The sequence below is a fragment of the Scyliorhinus canicula genome, chromosome 2 (genome assembly GCF_902713615.1).
Source record: "Scyliorhinus canicula chromosome 2, sScyCan1.1, whole genome shotgun sequence".
Classification (NCBI taxonomy): Eukaryota; Metazoa; Chordata; class Chondrichthyes; order Carcharhiniformes; family Scyliorhinidae; genus Scyliorhinus; species Scyliorhinus canicula.
Genome location: NC_052147.1, coordinates 51,456,828 through 51,477,607, shown reverse-complemented (window position 1 = coordinate 51,477,607; position 20,780 = coordinate 51,456,828). Strand labels below are relative to the sequence as shown.

The 20,780-nt window shown below is 49.4% G+C and overlaps 1 protein-coding gene across 1 annotated transcript in view; it reads right to left on the bottom strand.

Annotated features, from left to right (window-relative positions):
- Positions 1-17,078, bottom strand: part of LOC119962247 (inverted formin-2-like) — a 123,474-nt gene extending 106,396 nt beyond the window's left edge. The window contains exons 1-2 of the mRNA XM_038790236.1: positions 16,952-17,078; positions 1,726-1,790 (exon numbers count right to left, since the gene is read on the bottom strand). Coding sequence (XP_038646164.1) covers positions 1,726-1,790; positions 16,952-17,078 — 192 coding nt within the window. The remainder of the gene's footprint in view (positions 1-1,725; positions 1,791-16,951) is intronic.
- Positions 17,079-20,780: the final 3,702 nt, after the last annotated feature.

Here is a 20,780-nt window from a genome sequence, read left to right as displayed (position 1 = left end):
GGCTCCTGAAAGCATGGGAGGTCCGAAAGGGGAGGGTGTAGAGGTAAGGACAGCTGGTTGAAATGGCGCCCCAACCTGCGAGAAGCTGGCCCCGCTGGCCAGTGCAGGAAATCTACTAAAGTGTGTCCTCGACGGGGAGGAACACCCGGAGGCCCAAAAAACCTGACAAAGTGCCAGGGGGTGAACCTTGGCGCTGTAGCCACTGAGAAACACACTGTCAAACAGGCCCGAAAGTAGACTTTGATATATGTCTGCTGAATCGTGCCCTGACTGATTCAGTCCAGTTGGATAGATTATTTGAGATCGATATAGCTGTTTGGATTGAGAGGAATGCATGTAAAGTCTTGAGAAAACAAGTTATAATTGTGGAATATAAATTCGACACGGTGGCGCGGTGGTTAGCTCTGCTGCCTCACGATGTCGGAACCCGGGTTCAGTACGGCTCTGGGGTGCTGTCCGCGTGGATTTTGCAAATTCTCCCCGTGTTTGCGTGGATCTCACCCCCACAACCCAAAAATGTGCAGGGTAGGTGGATTGGCCACGCTAAATTGCCCCTTAATTGGAAAAAAACAGAATTGGGTACTTTAAATTAAAAAAAATATGAGGAATATTTATTTTCGCAAAGACACGCTGGGGTAAAATTGTTGCTGTACTAAAAATACAAGGAGCAAAGACAGCCAACCAATGCTCATTTCAAATTGTGGGTTGTAATTCTCAATGTTCGAACGGCAAGACACTGTACACACTATGCCCAGTTGCATCACACATTGGAGGGCCTCATCACTGGAGTCCATTCTAAAAAAAGCCTGGGAATTTTAAGTGGGAATTCTGTTGGTCCTGAAGGAGCAGAAGTGCTTTTTCAGCACCCAGAGAACTGAAATGGTCCATCGTTCCATTCTCACCTCCCACCCACTGCAACCACCACCCCAACACCTACCTTCTGTCAGGGTTGGCTCTTCCCCTCAGTCTTCAGTGAAAATTGCAGCACCACTTCCTTTCAAATGAGCCCTGTGCTTTGTATTGCCACCATGTCCTGTGTACTCTTGGCATGGTTCTTGGTTACGGGTAAGTGTGACCTATCTTCCTAAGACACATTGTAGTCTTACTCTGGTGCTTGCTTTAAATTGGTTTATTACCACTATATCTAAACAGGTTGTTCCTCCTGGGCACAGTGAGTTCTGTCCTCCGCCCAGTCCAGCACATCACTGCTGATTTAGGCTTGACATCATCATTTATTCATTAGCACATTTATTCTCTTAATCCATTGCACCACACCTCCCCCAAGTATTGCACCAGCTTCTTAACAACACATTTACATTGCAATTCTGTAACCTCCTTTCGCTACAGATTCAACCCAACTCCTACTCTTTCCCCCTCCCAAGCCAGTGTTATGAGGGATTCATTCTCCCACAGTGTTCTCGACCCTTAGAGACAATGTCTTGGAGACATTTCGGAGGACATCATCGTGAGGAAAGTGGGACAGCAACTTTGCAGTATGCTGGCAATCAGTGTGTCGAGGTCAGGACTGCTGACTTGTAAGGACAGTGGGTTATTTGCAATGAAAGACTGACAAGAGAGAGAAGACTGAAGGGCACTAGCATTTGGACTCTCTCGAACTAGAAGAGAAGACATTAGGACTCTCTGAGAAATCTTCTGTTGCCTCAATGTACACTGGGGAAACATCTGAGAAGACAAATGGTCTTGAACTCCAGCGAAGACTCTCACAGCCGCATCGTTCACTGCTGCATCGAGGATGAAAAAGGTATTGAAGATCTGAGATTCTATCAAATCTGGATGATGAAGAGAAAAACAAAACAACAAAATTTCTGTCGGCCTTTCAGGAAACAGAGAGATGCTTTCCCAATGGTATTTCGGAAATAATGTTATTTTTCTGAAGAACAGGCAGTGGGAAGATTGCTTAGTTTTCTCGGTGTCAGGCTGCTCCACCAGGGACAATGAGAAGAATCTGTTAGGGTGTGAATATAAGGCAACACCATTTTCTACAATGGGTTGAATTTCTATCAGACGATATGAAGACAAATTTGTTGTAGACAAGTGTCCTATAGGCAACAATACTGGAAACAGCTTTCTTCTAGACGGGTATTCTTCTCAGTTTTCTGCAGGTTTAGAAGCTCTGAAGATTGTCCCTAAGCTTCTGTTCTGAAGAACACCTCGAGTGTGAAGAGGATATTCAGCTCAATCTGAAGTATGGCCATCAATTAACTTTCACCCCTAGAAATACGTGCTACTGACTCTTTGGCAGTGTGATCCTCGGTTGCAGAGTTTCTCATCCTTTTGCCCATTTTGGTGGACCACTGACTTGTTAATGGAGTCATCAAGGGCCTTGGAATTGTAACGCATGATAGCCCAGTTTATTTGTCTGTGTTCGGTCTGCCATGTGCATTGAACACTTGATCTAAACCGAGGTTGTCTTTGATCCGCAGACATTTACAGAGCTTTTTATCATGGATGGCCACCACTATGCAGTCGCGGATGAGTTACCGTGCTGCCCATGGGAGGAAGTGCCTCTTCCATAACTCCCACTGTTGGCCTCTCTGAGAGCTGTCTAGACATTGAAACGAGCGGGGTAGGAGCATGGACTGCTCACTGGGTACGGACACCATTACCTCTCTCCAGTTTGACCCTCTTCCCAGAGAGTACAGGCTGCAACCAAATTCTTCATCACTCTCTTGCTGTGGTTACGTTGATGGCACTCTGCCAATCTCTGCCATGCTTCCTATTGTCACCATGTTCTGTGCAGTCTTGGCATGGTTCTTGGTGAAGGGCATGTGTGGTCTAATGTTCCTTCGGCATACTGTAGTCGTCCACTGGTACTTGTTTTAAACTGGTTTACTAACACTATATATAAACTGGTTACAGAGTAGATATGTTTCTCCTGAGTACATTGGCCAAAATGTTCCAACCCTACACGACGGGTGGGGTCTACCAGTCCCGCCAACGTGAATGGAGATTTCAATGGCATGCTGGCCCTGCCGCGGGGAAACCCATGGCGGGGAAACCACCTGCCATGTCGCCACTCCCGGACCACCCCCCAACAGTTCCCCCAGCTCTCACTGAAGACCCCCAGCCAGCGGCAAGGCACCCCCCCCCCCGGACTGTGGCGGGGCTGGACATAGTCTGCAGCCGCCACGTGAGGTTTTTAAAAAATATATATTTTTATTCTCCTTTTTCACATTTTCTTCCAAATTTACACCCACCAACCAAAAACAATAATCAGCAACAAATATGTCAATCCCCATATCAATAACAAGAATCCCATCCAGCACGGTAGCATTGTGGATAGCACAATCGCTTCACAGCTCCAGGGTCCCAGGTTCGATTCCAGCTTGGGTCACTGTCTGTGCGGAGTCTGCACATCCTCCCCGTGTGTGCGTGGGTTTCCTCCGGGTTCTCCGGTTTCCTCCCACAGTCCAAAGATGTGCAGCTCAGGTGGATTGGCCATGCTAAATTGCCCGTAGTGTCCAAAATTTCCCTTAGTGTTGGGTGGGGTTACTGGGTTATGGTGGAGGTGTGGACCTTGGGTAGGGTGCTCTTTCCAAGAGCCGGTGCAGACTCGATGGGCCGAATGGCCTCCTTCTGCACCAACCCCCAAACATTGGCACGCATGTTTACACAAACAAATGACAAAAGGAATCAGGGATTACCCATAGTCATCCTTAAGACACACAGCATCGCTCCCCCCAACCCTCCCACCCATCCCCTCAACTAATGTTCGATGTTATCCAGTTCTTGAAAGTGCATAGTGAATAATGCCCATGACTTGTAGAACCCCCTCCGTCCTTCCCCTCAGTTCAAACGTAACCTTCTCAAGAGTCAAGAGTTCCAAAAGGTCCCCCCGCCACGCCAGGGTACAGGGTGGAGAGGCCGCTCTCCATCCCAACAGGATCCGCCTTCGGGCGATCAACGAGGCGATGGCTATGATATCTGCCTTCGCACCCGTTTCCAGCCCTGGCTGGTCCGACACCCTGAATATGGCCTCCCTGGGACCCCGGACCAGTTCCATGTGCACCACCTTGGAGGTTAAAAACCTTCCAGTAATCCTCTAGCTTTGGACAGGACCAAATCATATAAACGTAATTAGTGGGGCCCCACCCCCACAATGCTCACACACATCTTCTACTCCTTCAAAGAATCGGCTGATCCTCGCCCTCATGAGGTGTGCTCTGTACACCACCTTCAGCTGTATCAGCCCCAACCTCGCGCACGAGGTGGAGGCATTTATTCTCCGGAGTACCTAACACCAGACTCCCTCCTCTATAACCTCTCCCAACTCTTCCTCCCACTTTGCTTTGACCCCTTCCAGCGGTGCCTTCTCCTCTTCCAAAATAGCTCCATACACCGCTGACACTACCCCCTTCTCCAGTCCCCTTGTCGTCAGCACCTCCTCCAGCAATGTGGAGGCCGGCTCCACCGGGAAGCTCTGTATCTCCTTTCTAGTAAATAATCTCGAACCTGCATGTATCTAAACATTTCTCCCTGCTCCAGCCCATACTTCGCTTCCAGCTCCTTCAATCCTGCAAATCGACCCCTAAGAAACAAATCTTTTAGCGTCTTAATCCCCTTCTCTTCCCATTTCCAGAAATTTCCATCCCACCTCCCTGGCTCAAATCTGTGGTTCCCCCGAATCGGCATTTCCCTTGACCCTGCCCCCAACCCGAAATGTTGGCGAAACTGCCTCCAGATTTTCAATGAAGCTATTATTACCGGACTCCCTGATTATTTCCCCGGAGTTACCAGGAGAGGCGCTGTTGCTAGTGCTCTCAGTCCCAGCCCCCTGCACAGACTCTCCTCCATTCTGACTCACTGGGAATCAACCCCTCTGACCCAGCTCCACACCTTCTCCACATTCGCCGCCCAGTCAACTCTGGCCCCGCTAATCACGTTCATAAATTTTGGTCCTGTCCAAAGCTAGAGGACTACATCAGGTTCAGGAGACCCAAACCTTACCCTCTGTAGCAGCACCTTTCTCACTCTGGCCACCTTCCCTCCTCATATGAACGAGGTAATCCTTCCCTCAATCTCTCTGAAAAAAGCCTTTGGGAGGAAAATCGGTAGGCATTGAAAAATAAACAAATTGCGGCAACACATTCATTTTAACCGCCTGTACCCGACACGCCAGTGACAGAGGGAGACCATCCCACCTTGCCAGATCAGCTTTCACTCTCCCCACCAAACTAGAAATGTTGTATCTACGGCGCCCCCCCATCCCCAGGCAACCTGCACCCCCAGATACCTAAAGTGAGTCCCTGCCCTATGGAATGGCAGCCCCCCACACCACTGCCCCCACCCCGACCGAGACACCACAAAATACTCTTGTCTTGGTTCAGCTTGTACCCCGAGAAAGACCCAAATACTCGCAGTAGCTCCAATATTCCCCCTATCGACACACTTGGTTCCGACACATGTAACAGCAAGTCGTCGGCATACAAGGACACTCTATGCTCTATCCCCCCCCCCGCACTATTCCTTTCCATGCTCCCGAACTACTTAATGTGATGGCCAACGGCTCAGTCGAAGTGCAAACAGCAGGGGGGACATAGGACATCCCTGCCTCGTCCCACGGTGGAGAGAAAAGTATCTCGAGCTGATATTGTTTGTGCGGACACTCGCCTTCGGCTCCTTATATAATAGCTTTACCCAGTTCACAAATCTTGGTCCAATCCCAAACCGCTCCAGAACTGCCATCAAGTGCCCCCATTCTACCCAGTCAAACACCTTCTCGGCGTCCAATACAACAACCACCTCTGTTTCCTTCCCTTCCGCCAGTGCCATAACGACGTTCAAAACCCTCCTAATGTTCGAAAAAAGCTGCCTCCCTCTCATGAACCCGGTCTGATCCTCACCTATCACCTTCGGGAGGCACTCCTCCAGCCTACCTGCCAATACCTTTGCCAACACTTTTGCGCCCACATTCAGAAATGATTTGGGCCTATACGACCCACACTCCGTCGGATCCTTATCTTTTTTTAGCAACAGGTAAATCGATGCCTGCCCCAAGGTTTGTGGCAACACCCCCTTCCCTATCGCCTCTTCAAACATCCCCACCATCAGGGGTGCCAGCTTATCCTTAAATCTTTTATAATATTCTACCGGAAACCCATCCGGCCCTGCCACCTTCCCCGACTGCATCCTCCCAATCGCATCCTTTATCTCCTGCTCCACTATTGCTCCTTCTAATGTAGCCCTGTCCCCCTCCCCTAACCTTGGGTACTCCAACCCATCTAGAAATTCCTGCATCCCACGGTCTCCCCCGGGTGGCTCTGACCTGTACAACCTCTCACAAAACTCCTCAGAAATCTTGTTAATCAGCTCTGGAGCCACCACTAACTTCCCTGCCCTATCCCTCACCTGAGGAATTTTCCTTGCTGCTGCCTCCCTCCGGAGCTGACCTGCTAACATATGCCCCGCTTTATCTCCATGTTCATAAACTGCACCCCTTGCTCGTCTCAGTTGGCGCACCAGCTTCCTGGTAGACAGTCGGTCGCAGCTCGCCTGACCACCACGCGAGGTTGACGAAGACTGAGAGCACAAGTGATCCGCGCCATCGTGAACTCGGCCCATTGGGACTGGAGCATCTGGGGAGGGCCTTCAGGTGATGGCCTGAGGCCGTCACAACGTCGTGCGGGGCATTCCTTGATGACGCTGTTTTGTAGGGGGCGGAGCATCCGAAAAAAGGAATTCACCGCCCGATCACCGATTACGACATCGCCGTCGAGCAATGGAGAATCCCGTCCCCTCTGTTAATTTGTATGTGATTAATTTTATCCACCTTTCCAAGAGCAAGTGTTGCAATAGCCTTCATTTCCTAAAATGTTGAGTATGGCTCCTCATTAAAATTACACATCAGTGGAAAAATCAACTTCAGTGCTGCTGTGGATATTTTGCTGTTATTTACAATTTGTGAAAATTCAGACAGCAGAGATGGGGATAACACTGCAACCTTGTTCCCCTTTGCCAATATTCTTCATTTCGTTCCAAGACAGTTAAAAAAATTGATTGCATTTTATGAATTAAGTGGGTCTTTGTGAATGACCGACGACCACAAAGGAAAGCTGCTGAGAAACGTGGAGGGTTCATCTGCTTTGCGAAGGATTTTGGCGAAGAGAGGGAATTCTATTTCTCACCACTGGGTGGCAGCAGGTGTTAGTGTTGATTCTTACTTTTATTTTTATTTCAAGAAAGTGGCCCTGAGCCGGGGGGGGGGGGGCTACGGGTTCGTTATGGGGGTTTGATGGCTAGCTAAGGCCCAAAACCAAACTAAATAAATGCCAATAAACATGTGCCTCGGCCATATTGGGGAATGTAAAATATGTATGCCGGCTAAAGGGGGGAGGCCACAGTTATTATTACGAAGATGCTTACCTGTAAATATATATGTTAATTTTTGCGTGTTCTTTTTTTTTCTCTCTCTCTAACAATTTGTAATTTGTTCAATATAAAACATGAAAACTGAATAAAAAACATTTATAAAAAAAGAAAGTGGCCCTGAAATTCTTTGGGGATTTTGTTGGTTTCCTGCCACTGTTATCTGAGTCTTCTGATGTCTGTTTCAATTTGATTAATGGAAGGGACTCTCCAGAAGCAGGGACGTATAGAGCAACACGGATGTACAGATGGAGTTTCATTATTCGGGTTATTCTACAACGCTCCCACTAGAACTCCACTGGACCAACTCTGAAATAGACCAGGACGCAGAATCACTTTAATTCGGAACTTCTGCTCAGCCCAATGGTGTGGAACCTCCCACCCGCTTCTTACACGGCTGCTAGGATGGGGTCGGGCCAGGGGTGAGCATTCCCTACCCTGTGAGGTGCTGCTTCCCCAGTGGATAAAGGGACCTGTGTAACATGGCAGCTCACAGTCCTCCAAAAGGGAATCAAGTGGATCACCTGTCTCGGCAGTTTGGGTTGGACAATTAGACTGGTATCCTGAAGGTGTTGAGGATTTTTTAAAGATGCTTTGACCTCATTACAGCAGAGGCTGAGGAGGAAGGACTGCAGTGGGGGGGGGGGGGGGGGGGGGGGGTTTGGCTGGGCGCCTTCACCAAATTCCTCAGTGGTATGGTGTAGATGGGTGCCCAAGTTTGAGTCAGAGGTGCGATGGTTGTCCATAAGCCGTATGTAAATAAGGTGCTTGCTCAGTAACTTTGTCAACTCCTGCAGCGTCAGTGCTAAAGGGTATAATCCCAGTGTCACTGAAGTGGAGTTCAGATTTCTATACAAAAATTCCCCAATGTGCAAATGTAAGGAATTGGCCTTGTTAGTTGTGAGAGCACTTCACAGTTTGGACTAGCTCCATTGATAGGTCTGGTGCGTTTAATGTCAGTGGAAATAGCTCATTTGGGAGAGACATAGGTCCCTGGTTCAATCCCGCATTTCGGCATCAAGCCACATGACGGCTTTCCTTCGCAGTTCCTCCCCAGTACGTGGAGTGCACGGTAAAAATCGTCTAACGACTCACCAGGGATCTGCTGCCTCGTAGCCAGCAAGTGCCGAGTGTAAACTTGATTTACCGGCCGGATGAAGTGTTCATTGAGCAGTTCCATGGCAGAGTCGTAGTTGGATGTGTCCTTGATGAACGTGTAGATGGCTGTGCCGATGCACGAGTGGAGGATGTGCAGCTTCTGCTCCTTCGTCGGTACGTTTTCTGCCGTGCTGAGGTAGCTATTAAAACAAGCTAGCCAGTGCTTGCATGTAGCTGCTGTGTTAGACACTCCGGCTTGATGTGGGGCTCCATCCTTTAAAATCTTGTTGATTAAATTGATGCGCGATCAATAACTACTGAAACGAGGATGTAGTCCAAATTGAAGGCTTTAATCAACAAGATGTTTCCCCAGAAGCTCAAGTACAGAAAGAAGGCTGGCTGCTGGAAGACACGGGTTCTTATACTCCGCCTCACTGGGCAGAGCTACCTCACGTTCCGACCAATGAAATGCCAACACTTGGGCCAATGAGCAGCGAGCCTTCTCCACCAATGGTAGCTCACACTCCCAGGTACCGTAGTACCTCTAGTCATACTACCACAGTGGCTTCATTCACGGTCTGGTATCCCTGGAGAGGGGGCATATGATGTTCCACTGACACCATTACAGCCTTTCATGCCCACCGGCACTGCAGGGTCTGGGGTGCTTTATAGACCCGCCCGTTTGATCACATTTTAGTTTGAGTTTTTGTAAGTTTCAGTTGATCTTTGTTTTAGTTTAAGAAGAGGCTCTATCAGGAACGGCCCCTTTTGATTTGTCCCTTAATTTGGTTACTTTTGTTTAATTGGATGGACTTCAGAATATCTCAAGTGCTTTCTCGTGGGTTCATGTACTCTGTCTCAGACGATGATTATTGCATCGCATTTCAATTTACATGTACCCTAGGAGCATCAGCACTATAGAGGCAGCAGCTGGGCTTCAGCACTGGGAATATCCTTGTGACCAAAGTGTAAGTGCGTGAATCAGGGGAGGGCCCCTGAGCATGGTCTCCCTAATGTTCCTGATGGAGGTCTGGGGTCCAGGGACTCTTGCTGTGGCTGGCGGTGAGTGTGCAGAGCGAGGTTCTCCAGCACAACTGGCTCAGTGGATGGCAATCTGAAAGAAGGCGGGACAAGTAAGTGTGCGGGAGGCTTGGGAGATTTGAGGGTCCTGGGGTGGAAGTCCTAACTGATTGTCGGTCTATCCGCTTCCCCAATTCCTTACAGATACCAAAATGGATGGTGGTGTTGGTAATGCAGAGTATGTCGTTGCGGTGCTAGTGGCAGCCCAGGTGTCCAGACGCCGAAGAAGGCAGCAGCATCGACGCAGGCTGGGGGCGGCACTCCACGTGCAGGGGGCTCCAGCACAGCCTGAAGACCCGGCCACCCATCAGGCCAACTAGGAACGCAGGGGAGTCGCCAGGGATGGCACAATGTATACAGGCGTCGTTGGTCTTTTGAGGAGATGACGGACAGCGTGTGCTGCAGGCAGCTCCGACTCAACAAAAAGACACTGCGGCACGTGTGCCATGTCCTCGTGGACTTGGAACCCCCTGGAGGAGGAGGATACCCGCTCCTGGTGGCTGTGAAGGTGACCACAGCCCAGAACCTTTATGCAAGCGGATAATTCCAGGGCTCAAGCGGGGACTTGTACGGCATTTCCCAAGCTACAGCCCACAAGTGCATCCATGAGGTCATGAATGTCCTGTATGGTGGGCAGCAGACTATATTTACTTTGAGCTGGACCTAGTACACCATGATTCCCGGGCAGCAGGATCCTCTGTCATCCCCGTGATGGCTCCGATCCGGGAGTAATTGATGGCACGCATGTCACCTTGCACACACCGGGGCATCAGGGAGTGCCCTTCATTAACAGGAAGGGGTTCCAACTTCTGAATGTTCAACCTGTGTGTGACCATCATGCACACATAGTGTGCATGACAGCTATGCTTAAGACATTCGGAGTTCCCTGGCAACTTTGCCGACCACCCCAGGATGACGGGTTGGCTTTTAGGGAATAAGGGGGTACCTATTGAAATCCTGACTGATGACACCAGTGCAAGGCAGCAGAATGAGGCGGAGACCCGATGTGACTAGGCCCATGTTGCCACCCATACTGTCATTGAGCGGTGCATCGCTCTGTTCCGATGGCTGGACTACTCTGGTGATGCACTACTGTACACCCCTTGAAGGGCCTCCTGCTTTGTAGTGGTCTGCTGTACCCACCACAATCTGGCACTGGAGCAGGGTAACATGCTGGAGGAGGAGGGGGAGGGCTAAGCAGCTTTGTCCGAGAAGGAGCCAGAACAGGAGGAGATGGTGAATGAGCCTGAGGAGGGTCGTGGGAGGAGCAGTAAGATGGAGGACAGGCATGCCTGGAGGACCAAGGAAGCTCTCATCGCTTTTCATCGGACGAGACTTTGTCCATCTGCTCACCCTCGACCACCCCCATTTCCCGACCTTCCCCCATTCCGCTCATTCCCCCGTTCCTCGACCCCTCCCACGAGTACCCTACTCCACACTCCCAGGGTCTGTGTAACATCACCACAGGCTGATCAGCCTGTGTGTGGTTTGCGTTGGAGAGTACGCATCACCTATCTTCCTTATCTTCCTCGTACTTGCTTCCAGACCGTGTGTTACATCCTCTCTCTCTCTTCAGAATATAACACATCATCGCTGTTGTCAATGAGTCATCGTCATCGATTTAGCACATCGATTAAATTAACCCTGGATCTGAAAATGATTTTGGCTTCTCTACAGTGGCCACTGGTGGACACTATGGGGGCATTGCCAACTTTGTAATCATTCTGGGTTCAAATAGAAAATGATCTGAATTTGGTGAAAGATGGGGAGCCAGTAGAGTTTGACGAGGGTGGAAACAGTGACCATGTCGCTCAGGATACAGGAAGCAGTGCAGAATAAATTTGGAATTTGTGTAAGGGGGAGATCAGAGGCATTTGAAAAGTCCAAGTTTGAAGTTACAAAAGGCTATTGTATGGGAATGATTAAGATACAAATCAAGACTGCAATGTACTTATAACATTTCTGTTAAATGATTAAACTTGAGAAAACCAATGTTTATTTATATGTGATTAATTTTATCCATCTTTCCTAAATTGCTGAGTATGGCTCCCCATTAAAATTACACATCAACGGAAAAATCAACTTCAGGGCTGCTGTGAATATTTTGCTATTATTTACAATTTGTGAAAATTCAGACAGCAGAGATGAGGATAAAACTGCAACCCTGTTCCCCTTTGCTGATATTCTTTATTTAGTTCCAAAATAGCTCGTAAAGTTGCTTGCTTTTTATTCATTAAGTGGGTCTTTATGAACGACCGACGACCACAAAGGAAAGCTGCTGAGAAACGTGGAGGGTTCATCTGCTTTGTGAAGGATTTTGGCGAAGAGGGGGAATTCTATTTCTCACCACTGGGTGGCAGCATGTGTTAGTGCTGATTCTTATTTTTATTTTTGATAACTAAAGTCACCTCATGAAACTGGCCCTGAAATTCTTTGGGGATTTTGCTGGTTTCCTGCCAGTGTTATTCTGATGTCCGTTGCAATTTTATTAATGAAAGAGACTCTCCAGAAGCAGGGGTGTATAGAGCAACATGGATGTACAGGGGGAGCTTAATTTCAGGTTATTCTATAACACTCCCATTAGACCAACTCTGAAATAGACTAGGACCCAGAGACACCAGCTCCCAACTTTAATTCGGAACTTCTGCTCAGCCCAATGGAGTGGAAACCCAGCTGCTCCTTACACGGCTGCTAGGATGGGGTCGGGTCAGGGCTGAGGACTCCCTACCCTGTGAGGTGCTGCTTCCCCAGCTGATAAATGAAATGAAAATGAAACGAAAATCGCTTATTGTCACGAGTAGGCTTCAATGAAGTTACTGTGAAATGCGCCTAGTCGCCACATTCCGGCGCCTGTCCGGGGAGGCTGGTACGGGAATCGAACCGTGCTGCTGGCCTGCTTGGTCTGCTTTAAAAGCCAGCGATTTAGCCCAGTGAGCTAAACCAGTGTAACATGGCAGCTGCCTGTCCTCCAAAAGGGAATCAAGTGAATCACCTGTCTCGGTGGTTTGGGTCAGACAATTAAACTGGCATCCTGAAGGGTGGCATGGTTGCACAGCGGTTAGCACTGTTGCTTCACAGCTTCAGGGTCCCAAGTTCAATTCCCGGCTGTTCACTGTCTGCACGGAGTCTGCACGTTCTCTGATTGAGGGGCTGGTTTAGCTCAGTGGGTTGGACAGCTGGTTTGTGATGCAGAACAAGGCCAGCAGCATGGGTTCAATTCCCGTACCAGCTGAGAATTCAGAATTCTCCCTGTGTACCTGAACAGGCACTGGCATGTGGCGACTAGGGGTTTTTCATAGTAACTTCATTGCAGTGTTAATGTAAGCCTACTTGTGACAATAAAGATTATTATATAAGATACTAAAAGGGACTGATAAAGTAAATGTAGACCAAATGTTCCCCTTTATGGGGCAATCTAGAACGAGAAGTCATGTATATAGGTTGAGAGGTGGTAGATTTAAAACTGAGATGAGAAGGAACTACTTCTCGCGAAGGGTGGCGAATTTGTGGAACTCGCCTGTCCCATAGTGTGGTGGAATCTGAGTCATTAAATGGTTTCAAGAAAGAGATGGATATTTTTCTACATTAAAAAATGGGTTAAATGGCTATGGGTTAAAAGGGTAGGGAAATGGATTTGAGTCCAGGAAGAGATCATCAATGATCTGATTGAAAGGCAAGGGCAAAGGGTTACTTCTGCTCCTAATTCCTATGTTCCTATGGCCTTGCAGCGGGAAAACCCATGGCGGGGAGGGGGGGCTGGAAAATTCCAGACAGTGTATTCCATCCTCTCTCTCTCTTCAGAATCTTACACATGATCGCTGTTGTCAGTGAGATATCGTCATCGACTTCACTCATTTGCAGATCGATTAAATTAACCATGGACCAGAAAATGATTTTGACTTCTCTACCGTGGCCGTTTAGCTGCTGTTGTATAAAGAGTCAAAGGTTCTGCTCCTTTTCCACAAACACCTTTAATTTACTTCAACGGACTCTGCGCAAAACTCTGACATCACATCACCTGACACAAAGGCCACCTGAAGCCCCTTTACATAATCAGTGTCAATTATTGGATACTTAACTTAAATGAGACAACTAATTGGAATGTCTCTTAACCCATGACTTAACAGTGGCCACTGGTGGACACTATGGATGCACTGCCAACTTTGTAATCGTTCTGAGCTCAAATCTAAGCTAAAACTATCTCAATTTGTTGAAAGGTGGGGGGTAGGATTCTCCCATCTGACGGCAGTGTGCTGACCCCGTCGTAAAAACTGGAGTGTTTAACGATAGTGTCATCGGACCGCTAAGTGTAGCGATCCTCTGCCCTACAGGGGGCCAGCACGGCACTGGAGCGACCCACGACGCTCCAGCTGCCGATACCGGTGTCAAATGGGCGCCGCGGGTCTGCGCATGTGTGCTGCGTCCGGCATGAATGCGCGCATGCGCGGTAGCTTCTTTCTCCGTGCCGGACCCGACGCAACATGGCGTAGGGCTACAGGGGCCGGCACGGCACAAAAGAGACCCCCACCACAAGAGGCTGGCCCGCCAATCGGTAGGCCCTGATCGCGGGCCAGGCCATGGTGGAGGCCTCCGCCAGGGTCGGAGCCCCCCTCCCCGCCACCCACCAGGCCGCCTCGACAGGACGGATGCCGAGATCCCACCGGGTAAGACCAGATGTGAACGGCGCCGGCGGGACTCGGTCTTTTCCCGGGCGGAGAATTGGCGGAGGGGGGGCCCTTGTAGAGTGGTCCCCGACGGGCGCCATGCCGACCGTGCCGGCGGCAGTGGCGTCGATCCTCCGGTCACTGGAGAATCGGCAGACCGGCGTCGGGGCGAAGTCACGCGAATCGTGCCCAGCCCGACGATTCTCCGAACCGGCGTGGGCTGGGAGAATCCCGCCCGGAGAGCCAGAAGAGTTTTTCACCACTGGGTGGCAGCATGTGTTAGCGCTGATTCTTACTTTTATTTTTGATAACTAAAAGCACCTCATGAAACTGGCCCTAAATTCTTTGGGGATTTTGCTGGTTTCCTGCCACTGTTATCTGAGTCCTCTGATGTCTGTTTCAATTTGATTAATGGAAGGGACTCTCCAGAAGCAGGGACGAATAGAGCAACACGGATGTACAGGAGGAGCTTCATTACGCGGGTTATTCAACAACACTCCCACTCGGCCGACTCTGAAATAGACCAGGACCCAGATACACCAGCTCCCAACTTTAATTAGGAACTCCTGCTCAGCCCAATGGTTTGGAAACCCAGCTGCTCCTTACACTGCTTCTAGGATGGGGTCGGGCCGGGGGGGTGAGGATTCCCTACCCTGTGAGCTGCTGCTTCCCCAGCGGATAAAGGGGCCAGTGTAACTCCGCAGCTCCCTACCCTTCAAAAGGGAATCAAATGGATCACCTGCCTCGGTGGTTTGGGTTGGACAATTAGACGGTATCCTGAATGTGTTGAGGATTTTTCTTAAATGAAGGACTGCAGGCGGGGAGGTTTGGACTTCAACCCCCCAGTCGCAGCTGGGCACCAAATGTCTCAGTGGTATGGGGTAGATGGGTGCCCAAGTTTAAGTCAGAGGAGGGGCAGTTTTCCATAGTCTGCATGCAATAAGGTGCTCGCTTATTAACTTTGTCAACTCCTGCAGCGTCCCCCTATCAACCTTAAAATCACTGTGTTCTGTGAAGTATTTGGTTGTCTCAGTTTATACATTTTGAAATAAAATTTCAATTCAATTCAATTCAAACCAACATCTGTTTGGGGATTTGCTGTCCAGGTAATGCTGGTGAGATCACATTCAGTTGCCCTGCATCTCAAGGAGTTTCCAGGTGGTATTGGGAAGAGAGACCCAGGAAATGGAGCTCTGAGCAAAGATTTCCTCCTCCTCGAGCTAAACAGCAACATTGGGAGCAATTCAGCGACCCCATTGCACCACCGCGAGGTTCCGTGCCCAACGGGTGAAACGCGCGCAAGCTCAAAATCAGACCCCCCTCACTGGGTGTGAAACCTCACGCTGGTCACCCGACTTGCTCTGCCTAGTGAGATATGGATCTTTGAATGAGCATAATCTCATACCCGGATGCTGGATTCAGTCGGTGCCCGGGACTCATCGGCTGCACCTGGCAGACCCCGCCAGCGTCCCGTTTAGTACTGGTTCACACAAATGTGGACCAGTCGCAATGGTACCTGGGGTGGTCTCCCAGACCAATGGCACCTGGGGTGGTCTCCCAGGCCAATGGCACCTGGGGTGGTCTCCCAGGCCAATGGTACCTGGGGTGGTCTCCCAGGCCAATGGTACCTGGGGTGGTCTCCTAGGCCAATGGTACCTGGGGTGGTCTCCTAGGCCAATGGTACCTGGGGTGGTCTCCTAGGCCAATGGTACCTGGGGTGGTCTCCTAGGCCAATGGTACCTGGGGTGGTCTCCTAGGCCAATGGTACCTGGGGTGGTCTCCTAGGCCAATGGTACCTGGGGTGGTCTCCTAGGCCAATGGTACCTGGGGTGGTCTCCCAGGCCAATGGTACCTGGGGTGGTCTCCCAGGCCAATGGTACCTGGGGTGGTCTCCTAGGCCAATGGTACCTGGGGTGGTCTCCTAGGCCAATGGTACCTGGGGTGGTCTCCCAGGCCAATGGTACCAGGGTGGTCGGGGTCAGGGCAGGGTGACACCCTGGCACTCCCCTAGCACCTGAGCAGCTTGGCACGATCAACCTGGCACCCTGGAAGGGCCAACTGGACTCCCAATGTGCCAGGTACATTCCCAGGGTGCCAGATGGAAAGTGGCAGGCTGCCTGGGTGCCAGTTTGGCATTGCCAGAGGTCGGGCCCAGGGGATCCTGCCGGGTAAAAGGAGGGGGGGGGGGGGGTTTGAGGGGGGAATCTGGGGGGCCTGCCAAAGGTTGGGGGGGGGGGGGTGAGGGGGGAAGGGGCTCAGAAACACCAGGCAGTCCTGAAAGGGGGGAAGAGATCGGGGCTGCCAGACAATATGGCATTCTGATCTGTGACCTTGGCGGGGAGTAACTCCCTGAGACCCAATAAAATGGCAAAGTGCTGTTGGGTAGCAGAATGTTTCACAGCGCTGCAGCAGCTGAGAAATGCCCCGCTAAATGCACCGTTCAGCAGGCTTTAACTCAGTCTGCTGAATCGTGGCCATTGTGTAAGACTAGAAGGCGTGCACCAAGTGTCTGCTGGAAAGCATACATGTGGGCCCATTGCTGGAGTCAAAGCTAGGCAAGTAGTCTGGACCCTAAAGAGATGATTTACTTTTTGCAGATCAGCTCTTTTGACCTGGGGGAAATGCTGACCAGGGCTGGTTTTTGGACTGGCACCCTTTCATTCCCCCATGCTTGGTCGGAAAATGCCAATGTTTTCATGGAAATTCAACACTCGCACTTGTACCCATGCTGATTCTATACCGTTCTGCCGACCCAGCAAATACTAACAGAGTCAGCATTGGTTCTGCTGCAGCCACCAGAATTGCATCCTGAGGAATTTCAGGCTGAGATGTAAGGCAGAATTCTCCCATTTTGAGTCTAAGTGCGGCGGTGGGTGACTCTGGCGGAGGCTGTCCCGCCCACCGGAGTACCGGGATCCCCTGCCCGATTCTGCACTTGGCAGCTCATCAATTATGCACAGGTGACTTTCCTGGTGTGTCAGCAGCTAATCTGTCCGTCAACTCTCAGCCGATGGGTTGGAAGGTCCCAGCGGGTTCCTTAAACACCAGTCCAGCACACCCATATCACTCTCTCCAGCACACCCATATCACTCTCTCCAGCACACCCATATCACTCTCTCCAGCACACCCATATCACTCTCTCCAGCACACCCATATCACTCTCTCCAGCTCCTCAGTCTTCACTAGACCATACAAAATGTCATCAACCCAGAGGGAAAAGGCTAGCAGCCTCAAGAAGAAGGCCTGCTCCTTGATTCAACCACCCTTCCCCTGAGCCCATCACCTCTGAGACGCCCATGACCCACTTGGACCTCTACCCATTCCAGTAAATGATGTGGTATCTTTTTGACCCCCCCTCGTTTGAACTTTCCATGCAGCCTTGTAGAAGTCCAGCTTCCTACCCCTCTATCTTCCCTCTACCTTCCATTGTTTATCTTCTTCAGCCACCTCCTTACACCACTGCCTGCCATCATTAGCCCGCCCCCTTCCCCCACCCTCCTCCTCGTACGGCCCTCCTGCCACATTGCCCGTCTCTGTTTCCATCAGGTCATTCCCCGCCATTGGATGACCTTCCAGCCTTTGTTGAGGTGGCTGCATGAGCCCCATAGGACAGGGCTGGTCAGAGACACTGGTTGTGGCACGGGGGGGGGGGGGGGGGGGGGGGGGAGAAGGGGACCCCTGCACTTCCCAACCCCAGGCACTGCACTGACTCGGTGATGCAGGAGGGTCAATGGGTCTAGCAGCACAGTGTTGTCCATGAAGATATCTCAGCATAGAGATGGAGGCAGCTACCGACCTGTCCTGGCAGTGTGGTGAACAGAGCATCTGCAGCATCGCAGCACCATGGCAAAAAGGTTATTCACCTCAAAGTCTCTGGTGAATTGAGGACTGCTGTCTGCACACCACTCTTCAGGTATCGGGTTTGACACCAACGTGATTTCCTGCTGACGTGACTCAAGGGTGAAAGCCTGATGGGATGCCGGTGGGCAGCTGTTTTAATGAGCATTCATGAGATGCAACTGAATGGAAATGGCGTTGACGGCACCAGCCAGCGGGAAAACTGACCCACCCTTAACTTGCCATGGGGAGAATTGCAACATGATTTGACGTCGGCGTGTTTATGACTTTTTGGCTCCTGCTTTCTTAGCTCCCACCCGCTACCAAACCTACGGTGGGAGGGATGGGAGAATTTCACCCCCAGTCTTTTGCGGATTCTTTGTATCAGGGTTTCCGGTCAAAAGAAGATAAATTCTGTATCATAAATAATATTTGGATTGCATTAGTTGCCTGCTATGGTGTATGAATTGTACTCAGGATTCAGAGGTTGCAGACTCAAAGTTATTCTTGTCTTATCATTGAATGTGATAACGGATGAAACTTTTCAAGCAAGAAGCACGTTTAGTGCCGTTTCCCATTAGTTTATAAAACAGATTTGTGGCACGTAGGATTAAACTTATTTGATGAAAATTAACAAGTAAATATATCCATTTCATGTTCAGTGGTTAGGATTGTGAGATTTATCAGTAGAATAAACAGGCTTCAATGTTGATGAAATTAGATCTTTATAGCCCTTGATGCCACTTCCCAGGATATCAAACCATTTCCCAGGAAACAAACTACTTTTGAAATGTTACTGCTGTTGTGCTCGCAAATGTGTCAGGCAATTTTCACAAACAGCAAGCAAAATTATTTAGTTAATTGTTATGTGTTAGGGTAGCGACAGGGGAGGAGGGGGGGGGGGGGGGGGGGTGGTGAGGTGAAAGTAATTCATTGAGACAGGAATTTTGAGCAAGACAACAGGATGGTTACTGTTCAAATAGTGTCATGAGATTTTTATTTTATTTTCTGCTGAGTAAGCTGAGACTTGGTTCTAGCATGCCACTCAAAAGATTGTGCCTCTGACAGTTCAGCACTCCAATGCTGCACTGATGTGTCGCCCGAGATTATTGCCTCCAAAAAGTGGAGGATGATATCCTCAAGCTGGTATTCACAGCTCCCTGAGCTAAGTGTCTTACTGATGGAGCTAGGTTGATATTTACATGGAAAATATGTGGAGTAGCTGACACTAGTGCTGGATTAACTGTTCAGATTGCTGCCGTTGGTTTGAAATCGCTCAGTGGAAATATTTCAATTTGCTTTGAATATTACAGAGGTTACTTTTTCCACGACTGATTTTTAATAATTGAATAACGAATCTAGACTGAATCAAATGATGTGCCACAGCAAAACTGTAGAGTACTAAATATTATCTATTCCGAACAATTGTATCCTGGCCATTAAAATTGCACTGTAATCAGATCCAACAACATTGTCCAGAATGAAAATAACTTGGTTGTAAAGTTATACTTACTGTTAAGCACAACACTAATCCTAAACTTAGTGCAAGAATTGACACTGAACCATGAGGCAAATGAATTTTTAAAATTAATGTAGTATTCAAAGTAGAACTCACTTACCAAGCAACAGTAATTCTCTGAGCAGCCTGAAGTTTACACTTCCTTTTTATTCAAAACAGCATTTCTTCAAATAGATTGCTTTGCAACTGGTGGTGCTGAGGTTATTTAGTTGATTGAGAATGTCATTTAAAACATGATTGCTGTGCAATCTATTACCCTTATTTTTTTCCTAGATGGTGGAATTACAACACGTTGCTCATTATAGCCACAGGAAAGAGTGAAGCCGTCATCTTCCTCAGCAGTTTTGATACAGATCTTGGCATGTGATTGTCACATTTATTCATGTAGTTTGCCCGCCCCACTCCCAACAGTATCACATCCTCTGGTGCTACGCCACAGGCAATTTAAAAACAACATCGTAACCACACTCTTTGGCACCATGACCCTGATACAGTAAATGCTCACGTTTATTCTCCGCATTCATTCACTAACCTCAGCACCACCGGTTCCAGTGCCCACCTGAAGTCAGTCCCTCACTGGAAACAAAGACAGTCAAAATCTTTGACCACCCAATGGGATTCCATTGGAAGCCAACAGTGCATTTCTGGGACGTTCCTCATTTTATATCCAGGGGATATTTTCAGTGGTCCCCTCACTCCTGAACACTTCTGATGGAACCATTAATTCTACGGATACGTGCTTGTAGGATTAGAATAGCGGTTTTAATATACTTACAACAGAGCCAGCCTGTTAGCCGTTGAACTTTCGGTGAACTCGTTGGCTGTCTCTGTGGCATGGATCTTTATACAGCAGCTCCAGGGGGAGGAGTTCTGGTCGGAGCCAAGGGGGAGCCCAGTACAAACTCTCGAGTACTCCCAGAGCTACTCCCCCTGGTGGTCAGGTAGTGCAACTGCACTTACAATATTGATACATGTATATACTTGGAACAGAGTGACATTGGTAACTATAATGCCGTGTGAATCTCATTCACCATATTCACCCCCTGTGAAAAAAATCAAGTCCGGCGGGGGTGGTGGCTCACAGAGTTAGTCTGTCTGGTGGACGAATTGTTCGTTTCGATCTGCGGAGCACCGGGGTTGCAGCCTCTTGCAGTGGCTGGGTGGGTGTTGAGAGCTGGGGTACGATGGCAGACTCC